Source organism: Schistocerca piceifrons, chromosome 7, assembly GCF_021461385.2.
Source record: "Schistocerca piceifrons isolate TAMUIC-IGC-003096 chromosome 7, iqSchPice1.1, whole genome shotgun sequence".
Taxonomy (NCBI): domain Eukaryota; kingdom Metazoa; phylum Arthropoda; class Insecta; order Orthoptera; family Acrididae; genus Schistocerca; species Schistocerca piceifrons.
Genome location: NC_060144.1, coordinates 16,442,418 through 16,457,505, shown reverse-complemented (window position 1 = coordinate 16,457,505; position 15,088 = coordinate 16,442,418). Strand labels below are relative to the sequence as shown.

Genomic DNA, 15,088 nt, shown 5'->3' with positions numbered 1-15,088 from the left:
ATTTTTGTGTTGTTAGTTTCCAAATGTACTTCAGACCAAAAAGTGATTCTGGTAGCTGGAGTCCGAGTTTTCTTTTTAATTATGCCTTTTGTGTTCTTGTGGTGATATTTCAATAGAAACTTTCATCCCCTAACACACATTTCTTTATATATACCCGACAAGTGAAATATCAGTTTTCATAGATCTAGCTTTAAATTTTTTGGTCTCTCGAAATAGAGAATCAAAATTTTTAATAAACTATTTCACACTCTTAGGGTCTGAATTTCCAAAAACAGTGAAACACGTATCGTTTTTATTCCTGATCGAGAAGTCAAATACAGATTTTATAGATGCAGCTTCAAAAATTCTTTAGAAGTTCTTTAATAATGAATTACTTTAAAAAAATTTTCACTCACTATTTTATCCCCTTGATCGCTGAATTTCCATAAATGGTCAAACATGTATTTCTTTATTTTTGACCGGGAAATCAAACATCAATTTTCATAGGTCTAGCTTCAGAATTGCCTTAAGTAGTGACATGTTTTCAAAAAGCCTTTCACTTCCTATGTCACCTCCCTTAGGAGTGGAATTTCAAACAATCCCTTCCTAAAGGAGAAAGTACAGTATACGATCCAAACTCTCTACATTTTTCTAGTTTCTGTCCTTAGCGCTTTCGGCAGTGAGTCAGTCTGTCGCTGTTCCACCCCCTTAGGGACTGAATTTACGAAAACAATGAAACGTATTTCTTTCACTTCTAATCGAGAAGCCGAACGACAACTTTAATAGACTTAGGTTTAAAAATGGTTTCACAACGAAATATTTTCATAAAATATTTCACCCACTATTTTACCCCATTAGTGGTTCATTTGCAAAAACACTGAAACATGTTAGTACACAACTGGCCATTAAAATTGCTACACCAAGAAGAAATGCAGATGATAAACGGGTATTCGTTGGACAAATATATTATACTAGAACTGACAAGTGATTACATTTTCACGCAATTTGGGTGCATAGATCCTGAGAAATCAGTACCCAAAGCAACCACCTCTGGCCGTAATAACGGCCTTGATACGCCGGGGCATTGAGTCAAACAGAGCTTGGATGGCGTGTACAGGTACAGCTCCCCATGCATGATACCACAGTTCATCAAGAGTAGTGACTGGCGTAGTGTGACGAGCCAGTTGCTCGGCCACCATTGACCAGACGTTTTCATTTGGTGAGAGATTTGGAGAATGTGCTGGCCAGGGCAGCAGTCGAACATTTTCTGTATCCAGAAAGGCCCGTACAGGACCTGCAACATGCGGTCGTGAATTATCCTGCTGAAATGTAGGGTTTCGCAGGGATCGAATGAAGGGTAGAGCCACGGGTCGTAACACATCTGAAATGTAACGTCCACTGTTCAAAGTGCCGTCAATGCGAACAAGAGGTGACCGAGAAGTGTAACCAATGGCACCCCATACCATCACGCCGGGTGATACGCCAGAAAAAGCGACGTTTTGCCATTCGTGCACCCAGGTTCGTCGTTGAGTACACCAACGCAGGCGCTCCTGTCTGTGATGCAGCGTCAAGGGTAGCAGCCATGGTCTCTGAGCTGATAGTCTATGCTGCTGCAAACGTCGTCGAACTGTTCGTGCAGATGATTGTTGTCCTGCAAACGTCCCCATCTAGGACCGAGACGTGGCTGCACGATCCGGCGTTCCGTATTACCCTCCTGAATCCACCGATTCCATATTCTGCTAACAGTCATTTGATCTCGACCAACGCGAGTAGCAATGTCGCGATTCCATAAACCACAATCGCGATAGGCTACAATCCGACCTTTATCAAAGTCGGAATCGTAATGGTACGCATTTATCCTCCTTACACGAGGCATCACAACAACGTTTCACCAGGTAACGTCGGTCAACTGTAGTTTGTGTATGAGAAATCGGTTGGAAACTTTCCTCATGTCAGCACGTTGTAGGTGTCGCCACCGGCGCCAACCTTATGTGAATGCTCTGAAAATCTAATGATTTGCATGTCACAGCATCTTCTTCCTGTCGGTTAAATTTCGCGTCTGTAGCACGTCATCTTCGTGGTGTAGCAATTTTAATGGCCAGTAGCGTATTTTTATTTGTAACCGAGAGGTCAAATACCATGTAACCTCCCCCCCCCCCCCCCCCCACCCCCCAGTTTCGCACCGAACTATATTATTCGCACACGCTGTAGGTGGAGTTATATTTTAATTGTTTTAGCATAATATATATCTTTCCTCCTTGTCATGAGACTGATTGTTGTCCACTTCCGTTATTGTGAAAACTACTAAATGATAACATCTTCTTTCTTAAATGCTGGAATTTATTAATGAAATCACTCAATTTATAAACAGTTATGAACATCAAACACTGTGTGACATTCTGCCACTCATATCCGGCCTCGCTACCTAGCAACCTCTCTCTCTAGACTCTCACACCCGACTTCCACCCACGGACTGCAACACTCGACTACTCCTTACCCACTCGCACATTGTTGTCTGCACTGCAGTCTTTGCTTAAACCATGTATGATCTCTGCATAGTGCATAATCGATACTACGTAAGGGTACTGTACCCTTACAACCAGTTTTCATAGATGTAGCTTTAAAAATATTTTAGTAGTTCTTTAATAATTATTTATTCTCAAAGTTTTACCCACTGTTTCGCCTCCCATAAGGTTTCAATTTCTAAAAAAGCTGAAACACGTGTTTATTTCTAACTGAAAACTAGATACCAATTTTTAGTAGGTCTGGCTTCAAAATTGCCTTAATAGTGACATATTTTCAAAAAATATTTCATCTTCTGTTACACTCTCTTAGAGATCGAATTACGAAAAATCCCTTCTAATGCTACGCGTGGAGTGTAAAATCAACACTCTCTCCAAATTTCAAGTTTCTGTCCTTAGCGGTTGGGACTGGGTATTGATGAGTCAGTCAGTCGCAAGATTTCCTTTTATGTACAGAGAGTACACGTTATCTCTTGTGGTGAATATCTGTTGTGAAGAAACCTTAAGCACTTCATAATGGGATTACGCGTCCCGAAACGTGTTGTGGTAAGTAGGTCATAATTCCTCGGGCGCAACATTTTCAATACGAAATTATTGGAGCTTGCGTTGGAAAGTAAAATGAATAGTATCATGAACCTATGAAGTTTGGACTTCAGGCCAGAAAAACATTTCGCGTCACACCTTTAATTCCATGTGGTATACTAAAACTTCACGACACATCGACTGGGATGCCCAAAAAAATGGTTCAAATAGCTCTGAGCACTATGGGACTTAACTTCTGAGGTCATCAGTCCCCTGGAACTTAGAACTACTTAAATCTAACTAACCTAAGGACATCACACACATCCATGCCCGAGGCAGGAGTCGAACCTCCGACCGTAGCGGTCGCGCGGTTCCAGACTGAAGCGTCTAGAACCGTTCGGCCACAACGGCCAGTGTGTCTGTTTTCAGTGTGGGTTGTTTAATTTGGCAGTTACCACTTCTTTATGCCGTAGATGCTCCGACATAAGACTACGTTTAGCGAAGTCTCCACTTTGATATTTGTTTATATATTGGCGTTAGCAGATGTGATATTCCATTTTGTGTTCAGTATCTGATGATGGTTGTATGCCACGACATCCATTACACTACATATTGGGAAACGTTGTGAGAAAGAATGTAGAAAAGTTGTTGCCCAATTTACTTCAATTTTTTTCATGATGGGTGGACGTTGTGTGTGTGTGTGTGTGTGTGTGTGTGTGTGAAATGATTAGCATATGAACCATTTCGGCTCGCGGGTTGAAGGTCAACATAAATATTGCGGTGCAACACCACCTATCGGTAAACTGTGTGTAGATCTCGTTGTCGCTGTAAACGGAAGGTAATGGATCAGTGTGATTTGAGTAGAGATGCAGGATGCCTCGCAGATGTATGCGCGAACTGTACCATCAAATCAGTCAAAGGGCGCATTATTGACATGAGGGAATACGATGCAGCCACCCGTAAAATTGCTGCTCTCGCGGGACAGTGTTTAGGCAGTGCAAAGGTATGTACCAAATGCTTCACAGAAGGAAATAGAAGACGACGAAAAGGGGTCCGGTCTCACCACAGAGATAACCCCCCGAGAAGACCGACATTTCATCCGAATGACAGTGCAGTACAGATCTGCGTCCTCCTCGGCTCTGGTACAAGAATGGAACACTGTAACACATCGTACAGCACCAGGAGTGACAGTCCGTCGCCGTTTATTACTCCATGTGTTACGTACACGTCCTCCACCTGCACCTACTTGTGACGAATGTGCAGAAACATGGTAGACGACAATGATGTGTGGAACGACTTCACTGGGGACAGGAACGGCATCACATAGTGTTTTCGGATGAATCCAGGTTCCGTTTGGTTGAAAAAAACAAGGCGCATCTTGGTTCGCCGCAGACAGGGTAAGCGGCATCACAGTGACTGCATCCCCACAAGATATACGGCGCTAACTCAAGGGCTTATTATGTGGGATGCTACTGGGTACAACCAGAAATCACAGCTGGTGCTTGTCCAGGGCACTGTGATCAGTGGGGCCTACGTGAATGACATTCTGCGACCTGGAGCCATACCCTTTCTGCGCAATACCTCAAAACCCATTTTTCAGCAAGAGAATGCACGACCACATGTTGTTGCACGAACACATGCCTTCTTCGCGACACAGGGTATCAGCCTTTTACCCTGGCCCGCCAAATCACCAGACTTGTCGAAAATGTGCTGTGACCAAATACCGACCACCACAGATGAACTTTGGAAACAGCATGGATGGCTTTACCACAGGACGACACTCGCGCCTTACACGCATCGATGCCATCACGCATGGAAAAAGTTGTCAGGGCCCATGGCGGACCCTGTGCCTACTAGGCAACAGGACACATGCTGAACTGAGATGACTGAAATGCAAATCATTTATGCAGAACACACTAAGGTATATGTCCTGTGAATATGAACGTCCTGTCACTTGTCCTGTTTCTTCTGAAAATGAATATATGTAATACAACTAGGTGCTGTTGTCTTTCTTCCTCGCAATCGGTTGTAACAGAAAACAGGAAAGTTGTATTTAGGGCTTATTGGTTTATGATTGGAATACTACTACGGATTCTGAATTGTCTGAAACTTTGTAATCCTACCCATACAAAGATTAAAACTATGCGAAATCCTGACATTCAAGCTAGTATCCTCACAGATCGAAGCAAACAAGCAAGCAAGATTAGGGTTTAACGTATTGACGACAATGAGGTGATTAGAGATGGAGCACAAACGTGGAATAATGTTTCTAGGATGGGGAAGAAATCGGCGGTGCCCTTTCAAAGGAAACAACCCGAAATTTTCCTGGAGCGGTTTAGGTAAATCACGGAAAACCTAAATCAAGATTGTGAGACGTGAATTTGAACCATTGTCCTTCCGAATGAGAGTCCAGCGTGCTAACCACTGCGTCACCTCGCGCGGTTCAGATACAGGAGCAGGAGAGATCTCTCATACCGCATATACCTACGATCCCCATGCTATTTATTCGTGCATTTCAAGCATGTTCAATTCCGAATTAATACTTCGTTCGCAATAACAGTAAACTAATCTCAAGGTGAGGGAGAGAGGGAGAGAACAGATGAACAGGGACGGGTGGGGGAGGAAATGGACATAGAGAACGAAAGGAGGAGATTAAGAGAGGGATGAGGGGGAAGAAGAAGAGGAGATGGATAGAGAGGAGTGAGGTTGTCATGGACCGAGAGGGGGCAAAAGGAGACTAGGACGCGCATCCATTTCCCATACATATTTAGCGATTTCGAAGCATTGTCAGGCTCGTTACCATAATGTAATTTAAACAAGTTAAACTGAAATAGACGGAAAATGCAACAGAGAGAAAACCCACCCATTCCCCGTTCTCGACGTATGCCATTCATCCGGCACACTCCTCCGTTAGCGCTATCAGTAACACGTCGCGGCACTGAGACAAAGCCATTTCATTGAGGAGTCGCTGAGCGTGTAAGGTTGCCTTCCAATTAGGTGCAAAACTCGTACCATGAATGAATGCCTTGAGCTTACATTCTTCGGCAGTTGGGCTGGATGAACTGACACAACGTTGGACTCTAGATTTACTGTTTGTGGTCATGGTGGGGATACGTAATACATTGTTAACTTACTTAGCCATTGAAGCACAGGGTGTTTGAAAACGAATATACAGGTTTTAAGGCTTTGTAGCATTTATTACATTCCACTTATAAATAATACATTAAATTAAAGAACAACACAAAAGTTTAGTCTGTGTGTCAGTGAGCGAAGGGAGGATTACGGATCGACCAAGAGTGACTGAAGAACGTGATGAACGAATGAGAATCTTTCACACATAGCACTGAGGAATCAGTTCGAAAGACTAGTGTAGAATAAGCAATTCCAGTGAGTCTGTGTGGTGACTTTTTAAGGAGATGCTTACAGCTACGCTCTTATCGCTTGCAGTTATCACTACCTCAAAGTCCTACAGCGTGCTGACTTTGCAGACGAAATGTTGCTACCCGACGATGGGGATTTTCTTGATCGTGTCGTCGTCACCGATGAATCGACGTTTCGTCTAAGTGGAAATGAGAACATACGTAATGTCCACATCTGAGGGTCAGGGACTCCCCACGACATGGCACAGTTGCAACGAAACTCCCTTAAAGTGGAAGTTTTTTCTGCATATCCCGGCGGCAAGCTTGAGGCTTTTCTTTTTCCGTGGAGCAACTTACTGTAACTGGTGTTTCTCATCTTGGCGCTCCAGAATTATAGCTGTTTCCTCAGTTGGAAGAAGTTGAATTCCAGAACTTTATACGGCAGCAAGATAGTAACTCAGTACGCAGTTGGTTGAATTGACATTGTTCCCGACCGCTGGAGTGGCCGAAGGGAGTGGATGGCAGAGCTTGTTCTGCATGGCTTCCACGTTCACACACGATCTGACATCATGCGGTTTTTTACTTTTGGAGGTTCATGTGGATCTGCCACCGCTACCAGCTGATTTACTCGACTTTAGAAAAGGCATTGTTGCAACAATTTCTCCAAACGTACTGAACAAGGTCTGAGATGGACTCGTCTATGTGTGACGAATGATATTTGCATTGAAAACTTGGAAGAAAAACTGTTTCAGCTGCTCTTTCCTTCGATGTATGATTTGTAATTGTATATTGAATGTAAAAAATGCTACAGAACCTTACAACCCCTATATTGATATTGAGACACGCTGTATTTTCTTTCTGTTTCACGAGACATACTGAAAGGCAGGTAAACTTGTTTTAGATGCCATTGTGTTGTTGACTGAAGACTGGTTTTGTGGTATCATGCATCGATACCACCCTAGGGCCGTCATAAAGTTGGCAAGGGAAGTGCTACTCAGACGTCGCGGCCTATGACTCCACCGTTCGTGCTTTAGTACACAGAGAGCCTCCTCCTTGTCGCTTATGTATTAGCTGGACTCTTTTTCTTGCTGCATGTCTGCAGAGTGTCTTCGTACGCTTGGAAAAAGCCACCAGTTAAGTAAGGCTTTTGGTTACTGTATTTGCCTCATCATTTATGCTTCTGTCCAGCTTTCCTACGACGACGACGACTGCTGCCCCACTCTGTAGCCCACATCTCCGTACCGTTGTGTACAAAGTCATACACAACATGTTTGATGCAGCTCTACCCGCTAGCCTAGCCCACGCAGCCCTCTTCATGCCTCCATAAATGCTACAACCTACATCCATTTGTACCATTTTTACTGTACTTAAGTCTTGGTATCCCTCTACAGTTCTTAGGGTCAGTCTATCAGTTCTTTTTAAAAAAATCAAATGGCTCTGAGCACTATGGGACTAAACATCTGAGGTCGTCACTCCCCTAGAACTTAGAACTACTTAAACCTAACTAACCTACGGATATCACACACATCCACGCCCGAGGCAGGATTCGAACCTGCAACCGTAGCGGTCGCGCGGTTCCAAACTGTAGCGCCTAGAAACGCTCGGCCACCCCGGCCGGCAGTTGTTTTCCAACTCCCGATTAGGTGTGCGGCGTGTATCTGACTTACGGAGAGGGCATAGGAATAAGTGCCAAAATATTGTCTAGCCAGAAAATCCACGGAGATAATGACATAGTTTGTAACGACAAACACAGTTTCTGATCAACTAGTACAGCTATTCTGCTATAAAATGAACCAGCTGTCACTTGGAAACGCCAAGCATAAAAATCTATCAAAATCCTGTTGTTGCATCAGTTGAAGAATGAAAAATAGTAAAAGTTCATAGAAAAAAACACTCTAAAATATCCCTAGTGCTCTTGTATTGGCACGCAGATTTTATAGCACGGAACGGAGCGCCTACAAAAAGTCCAGTGCACCCTTGAACGTATGTAACCAAAATTATTTATAGTCCCTACTCAGTGTGACTGTTTAAAACCGAAGAACGTGACAGAAAAAAGTTGGCGGCATGGTTCAAACCACAGTTTCGTTATAAGTGTCCACTAGGTGGATCTCTCCAGAAACAGGATTCAAAACCCGCTGCAAAATTTTCGAAGTAATTTCACAGCACGTCGCTGCTGTAAACTCTGTAACTTTCCGAGGATAAGAGTATCGAGCTACATGGACCCTGAGTAGCTTCACTGTCTCCCAGTTCCTGTGCCATTATTATTATTATTATTATTATTATTATTATTATTATTATCACTATTGGGGACTGGAGCTGCAGTAGTACATGTGATGCCAGTTTTAATTTTGTTAGATCATAATCAGTATAATTTACTCACACCATCACTTCACACACTCAAATAATTTTCATACCAGTTGTCACATTACAATTGTTATTTTCTTAGGCAACCATGATGTAACAGATACTGTGTGTGTGAAACCCTCGCCCGATGTAAGAGAGCGCCTGATGTCCCTAAGAAGATCAGGGTGAAAAATTAAATAAATAAGACAAATAAATAAATAAATTTCTGCGCCTTGTGGATGTAACGGTAGAAATCCTGTGCAGAATGATTGTTGATTTGTACGCTAGGACGTCCACCTAATGAAGCATTCAGTCGTTTCCCGCAACACAACTCTGGCATATTCCAACTCCCTGTAATTTTTCTTCAGTGCAGTAACTTCGAGGGTTGGAACTTTAATAGTGGCAACTATTTATTTACAGCTCGTACAAAATAGATACGTGCTTGAAAGTTTTACTGACCTTCAAACTAGTCACCAGCATTGTGTATAACCCTTTACCAGCGATGCGGAAGTCTTGGGATACTCTTAGCACTGTTAAAGTTCCAACCATCGTATAAAGTTGTGCCCATACGAACTTTTGTAACTGATAAAAGTTCGAAGAAAATAGATTTTTAATTGCATGCACCAAAGTTGCTTTTTATTTATTGACTGACAGTTTTCACATGCCGCTTGTTCGGATCTGGCATGTATATGATGTGGACAGGTCTATTTATGTTATCACACTTTTGACGTAGCTCAGATCTGTGTTAGAATATGTCACAATTGTACATAGTTATAGCTTATCGTAATATGTGAGTGTATGAGTATACGATATAAACGTCTCAACTGTCGTACCTTCAGTATCCAGCATGATCTGAGCCACATGACAACAATATTTCAGATATAATGGAGAATTTATTCTCATTTGAGTTCACTATGTGTCGCGCTGGCTTATTTTTCATCAGTGCTATACTAAAGTTGATCAAAATTTGTCTAGCTTATTTTTCAAAGATATCGTAGTAAATTTGATCAAACTTTATGTAACTGGCCATAATTACTATGAAAAATAAGCCAGCATGACACAAAATGAATTTGATCAAAATCTATCAAATTGATGTTAACAACTACGAAAAATAACCCAACATGGCACACAATGAACTGCAACGAGAGCAAATATTATATATGAAATATCGATGTCGCATGGTTCAGATTATGCTGGGTAATGAAGATCTGTGCTACGTCTAATGTGCTTTGACATAAACAGAACTGAACTGCAACGAGAGCAAATATTATATATGAAATATCGATGTCGCATGGTTCAGATTATGCTGGGTAATGAAGATCTGTGCTACGTCTAATGTGCTTTGACATAAACAGAACTGTCCACACCAAATATATCTAAAATACAAAATAAATGGGTTGTGAAAATGGTCAAACTGAAAAGATTAATATGATAAAATTTTGTTTTCCTAAGTATAGGAAATCCTTTAGAAATTACTGTTCCCGGCGCTATAGATGTAGGTATCTCAAGATTGACACATCTTACTCATCTGATATGCCTATCTGAACGATGTTAATAATTTTGACCGCCTACGAAAACTGATACCAAATAACCTACAACGATGTGATCAAAAATGGAAACAAGTATGGATAGCTCAAAAACTACTACTCCGGTTACGAAACGACACTGACTACATCAATATAATGTCTAGATAGAGCCTCATACCGAATTTGGTGTTCGTAATTGTACTCTGGAGTAGAGTTCAGTTTCAAAGAAATACCATCAAACAAAACGCAAGTGCCATTACTCACAAGGGCACGAAACTTCGGCTCCTGAGATGTCTGTACCATTTCAAAGTAACCTGACAATCAAAATGATAGGTCGTCATCCCAGAAAGCAATTTCAGTAATAGGAAAATATTTAACAGTAATCTAGTGTCGTAAGTGACGGCTCGCTGGCTCGGATGCGGTGGCCGGACACACGGTACTAGAAACAGTGGCCAGATGGATCTCGTATCCCGACGATTGTAACATTGCATCCGAACGCGAGGACAGCACGTGGAACGATTGTACAGTGAACTGTAACGTGCACCGTGCTGAAACAGTATTCTGTTTCGTGGTAAAGTTGGCCGTGAATGAAATGCGAGTTGTGGCCGAGCAGTTTTAGGCGCTACAGTCGGGAACCGCGCTGCTGCTACGGTCGCAGGTTAGAATCCTGCCTCGGGCATGGATGCGTGTGATGTCCTTCGGTTAGTTAGGTTTAAGTAGTTCTAAGTCTAGGGGACTAAGTCCCATAGTGCTCAGGGCCATTTGAACCAATGAAATGCGATCTCTGTTACATGGGGACTTCAGCGAAACGTTTGATTTCAAATGTTGCACTAACTAGGAAAACATTTTGTACTGAAGTCAGCGGCGGCTCGTAAAAACAGATTGTCAGTTACCTCGCAAAAGGCTATTTTGCGGACCCGTGTTTACTAGAATGTGTTTGCTTCTGTTGTCGTACTCTTGCACCAGTTTTCGCGGCTTATTGTGAAAGAGCCGGTAGAGGTTTAGCGCGAACGTCCACGGTGAAGCAGCAAGTGGGACGTCTGCGGTGAGACGTGCCTCTCGGTGCTGGTGAAGCCGTTGCGAGGGCGGCAGGGCTACAGGGCTGCAGGGCTGCAGGGCTGCAGGCGCCCCCCCCCTTTCCACCCCACCACACCCCACCCCGCGCCGCGCCACCCCGCACTGCAGCCCTCCACGCCGGCAGTAGCTTACCTGTTGCGCCTGCTGGCCCTCGCCAGCTCTTGGCTCTGCCACGGCCGCACGGGTCGCCCTCCCACCGTCATGACGTCCTGCCAAGTGCTGCCACACCACCTTCTCTTCTCTTCTCTCTCTCTCTCTCTCTCTCTCTCTCTCTCTCTCGCTGCACTCTCATCATCCTAAGTTTCCCAATGGGCCACACACGTGCGCCGGATCGCAGCAGTCCGTCGCCGGTTCGCGCGGCCTGACCGGTAGATCGCTGGCCGGTGGGCGAATCGCAGCTACTGATCGCGGACCGCAAGCAGTCAAATAAATAGCATGCGACGAACCGGCTGTGCGTGGTGGTATAACTGACTCTCCGCGATTCGTTTACTGAAATGCAGAGCGTGGTTGTGTAGTTTCCTTCCTTGTCTCTAAGTCCACGTGGAGTAAGCGCTGTATGCGAGAGACCATAAACTACTCTGAAAAGTGAAATGGAATACGCAGTTTCCGCTTGCACTGAGGAATAATCCATACATATTCGAGAATGATATTTTCACTCTGCAGCGGAGTGTGCGCTGATATGAAACTTCCTGGCAGATTAAAACTGTGCGCCGGACCGAGACTCGAACTCGAGACCTTTGCCTTTTGCGGGCAACTGCTCTACCAACTGAGGTAGCCAAGCACGACTCACGCTCCGTCCTCACAGCAGGAGAACTTCTGTAAAGTTTGGAAGGTAGGAGACGAGGTACTGGCAGAAGTAAAGCTGTGAGGAAGCTCAGTTGGTAGAGCACTTGAGCGCGAAAGGCAAAGCTCCCGAGTTCGAGTCTCGGTCCGGCACACAGTTTTAATCTGCCAGGAAGTTTCATCCATACATATTATCGAAATCTGTGTGTGTGTGTGTGTGTGTGTGTGTGTGTGTGTGTGTGTGTGCGTGTTTGTGTCTGTGTGCGAAAGAGTGTGCGTAAGTAAGTATATATGTTCCACATCTCCTCCTAAATAACTGTACCGATTTTAACAAAAGTTGGTACACATATACCTTAGTGTCAGGCGACAGTCGTTTTGGGGGTAAGAATCATCTATCCTTGAATGGCGTGGAAGCATAATCTGCGACGCGTGAATTCTCAGACTTTATCCATCCAGTATCTGTCAATGAGAACACTTATCGAACTGCAACAAACTTGACACGTCATTTCGAACCTTTACGAAAGTTGTTCTCGGTGATAACCGCTAGAGAACGATGAAAGGATAAAGTTTATCGCTTACTGCTTTTCCGCTGATCATGTAGTAAAAGTACCGCGTGACACATGATGTTGCGATGTATCTCTTTACTACTAACTGCATTCGTCACAAGTCTTACAGACAGTATCCACATGTGCCACTCAATGTAAGTACAAACTTCTGTCATTTTGCGGCTCATATTTCATGAGATATGACGTCATAAACAATTAAATGCTTGAAAAACTTCCGCTCCGTCCATCACGTTTATATTTGTTACGTCTTTACTACTAATATTAATTCCAATAAATTTCGCAGACAGTATCTACACATGTCGCTGAGTGTACCTTCAGTACTGTGTCATCGTACGGCTCATAGGCCAGGCGGTACGGCTTCAGAAACATTAAGCACGAGGCCAGACGCTGTGTGGTACAGGCGTGGTCGCACATCTGTAAATAAATACCCGGACAAAGCCGGGTCTCTCCATTAGTACTGCTGTAAAAACATTCTTACTCTCCGACACTTCAGTGACCAGCGTTACAGTTCTTGTATTTCAGAAGTAGAAATTCGTGGGAAGTTCATTACATTATGATAATACACCGGGATCCAGCTGATTAATCGTGAAACAACTACATGCATCATTGAAACTTCAACTCTTACTCAGTGACGTAGTCTTCGAGTGGAACTTTTGATTTAAACGTTTAAACCGTTCCTACTCTAGAGATTTTCTCAAAACACTTGTCGTTTAACATTCTACAACTTCTATAGGCGCATCGAGACTGCAGAGCCATTGTGTACATACCTGCAGTTAGGCTGCAACACTGATAAATGAATGAAGAATCCGTGTTTCTAGGGATTATTTGTAAAATACAGACTGCAAAAATGTACACAGTGTAATGCATCATGTAACATAGCCTACAATTCCCGCTAAAAGAAACCAAAAATCAACTGTGTTTCTAGTGAAGTGTCGAAAATATTTCGTTTCTATCTATTTGTGAAAATACCACTCAAAACATGAAACAGTCGTACAAAGAAATATACGTAATGTACACGAGTATGATTGCAGTGTCCATATTAAGAAAAGTGTCCCGGACACTTTGTCTACTCTGGGTGCAGCTGCCTCGCGTGTCTACAACCCGATCTTGTAAACGTCTGTATGGGAACATCCCTTCATAGCTTTGAAGACAGCTGTCGTTTTCGCCTACTGTCCTTTGCGATTCGCAATTGAAAGCTGTCAAAAGCGGTCAGGTGCCAAGGAAATACCTAAGTCGACTCACTTTAGTAGTGTCCTTTATTGTACTAAAACTTCATGCATGATGCGGCATTTTTCCACTTATCTTAGTGTTTTAGACATTGTACTCCTGACCTATGTACGTTACCATGATCTAATTTTGCATGTGCATTTAGCAACTTATGTAGATACTGTCTGCGAAATGTCCTGCGAATAGAGTTTGTAACACAAAAATAATAAGTGTAAATATCATGGATGATGCGTCAGTTTTTCACGCAGCGCATTGTTTATAAAGTCGTATCTTCTTAACTACGGTAGGGAGGTGGTTCTTACGCATCGCATTGTTTATGAACTTAACTACAGTAGGTAGGTGGTTCTTATTGTTGTCTGTATAGTGTATGTAATATAATGCATGTTTTGTTTCACATAAGGAGATTAGATACCACCTCTTGTAAGTGTAGCCGTTCATTTCCCATTGTAAAACCTCTCCGTACAATGGTGTTCGAAATACTGATTGAAAGCAGCTCGGTATATCGCTTTTGTATGGTTGAAATTGCCTGGCAAATCGCGTCTGTATGGCGCGACCGAAGACAGCGACGAGTTGCAGGCGATATGGCCAGCGATGTTCTGGCCTGCACAGGGCACGTGTGTCTGTGATATGCCTGCATGTTACTGAGCTACTGTTTTTGCGAGAAAGACCCCCCAGATCTGTTCCGGACAGGATGTGTGGGACCAGCTCTGGTGTCAACTCCGTCCCGTTGCCAATATCCTGGATATGACGGACCAGGTACATTTGACAATTATTCAACTATATGAAATAAAATCGTCATAACTTCTGAACGGTTTGCGTTAGGATGTCCAAACTGCACGGTTGGCCGTAGGCCGTGATGAGAATTAGTATGGTTTGGTTTAGCGACGAAACCCACTTTCTTTTGAATGGGTTCGGCAATAATCAAAATTGGGGCATTTGGGAGACTGAGAACCTGCATTTCGCTATCGAGAAGTCTCTTGCGTGGTGTGTAGTTCAGTCACGGAATAATCGGTGCGATATACCTTGATGGCGCGGTACGTGAAGGTTTTGGAAGATGATTCCATTCCCATTATCCAAAGTGACCCTGAATTCGACAAAATGTGGTCCATGCTAGACGGAGCTCGACCGCACCGAAGCAGGAGAGAGTTCTATGTCCTGGGATACCCAGAGGCCACTGACATGTG

General features: G+C 43.4%; 1 protein-coding gene across 1 annotated transcript in view; it reads right to left on the bottom strand.

Annotated features, from left to right (window-relative positions):
* The window catches only part of LOC124805041 (mucin-19-like), a 173,415-nt gene extending 161,884 nt beyond the window's left edge, over positions 1-11,531 (bottom strand). Inside the window, exon 1 of the mRNA XM_047265462.1 lies at positions 11,461-11,531. Coding sequence (XP_047121418.1) covers positions 11,461-11,531 — 71 coding nt within the window. The remainder of the gene's footprint in view (positions 1-11,460) is intronic.
* Between the last annotated feature and the right edge of the window lie 3,557 nt (positions 11,532-15,088).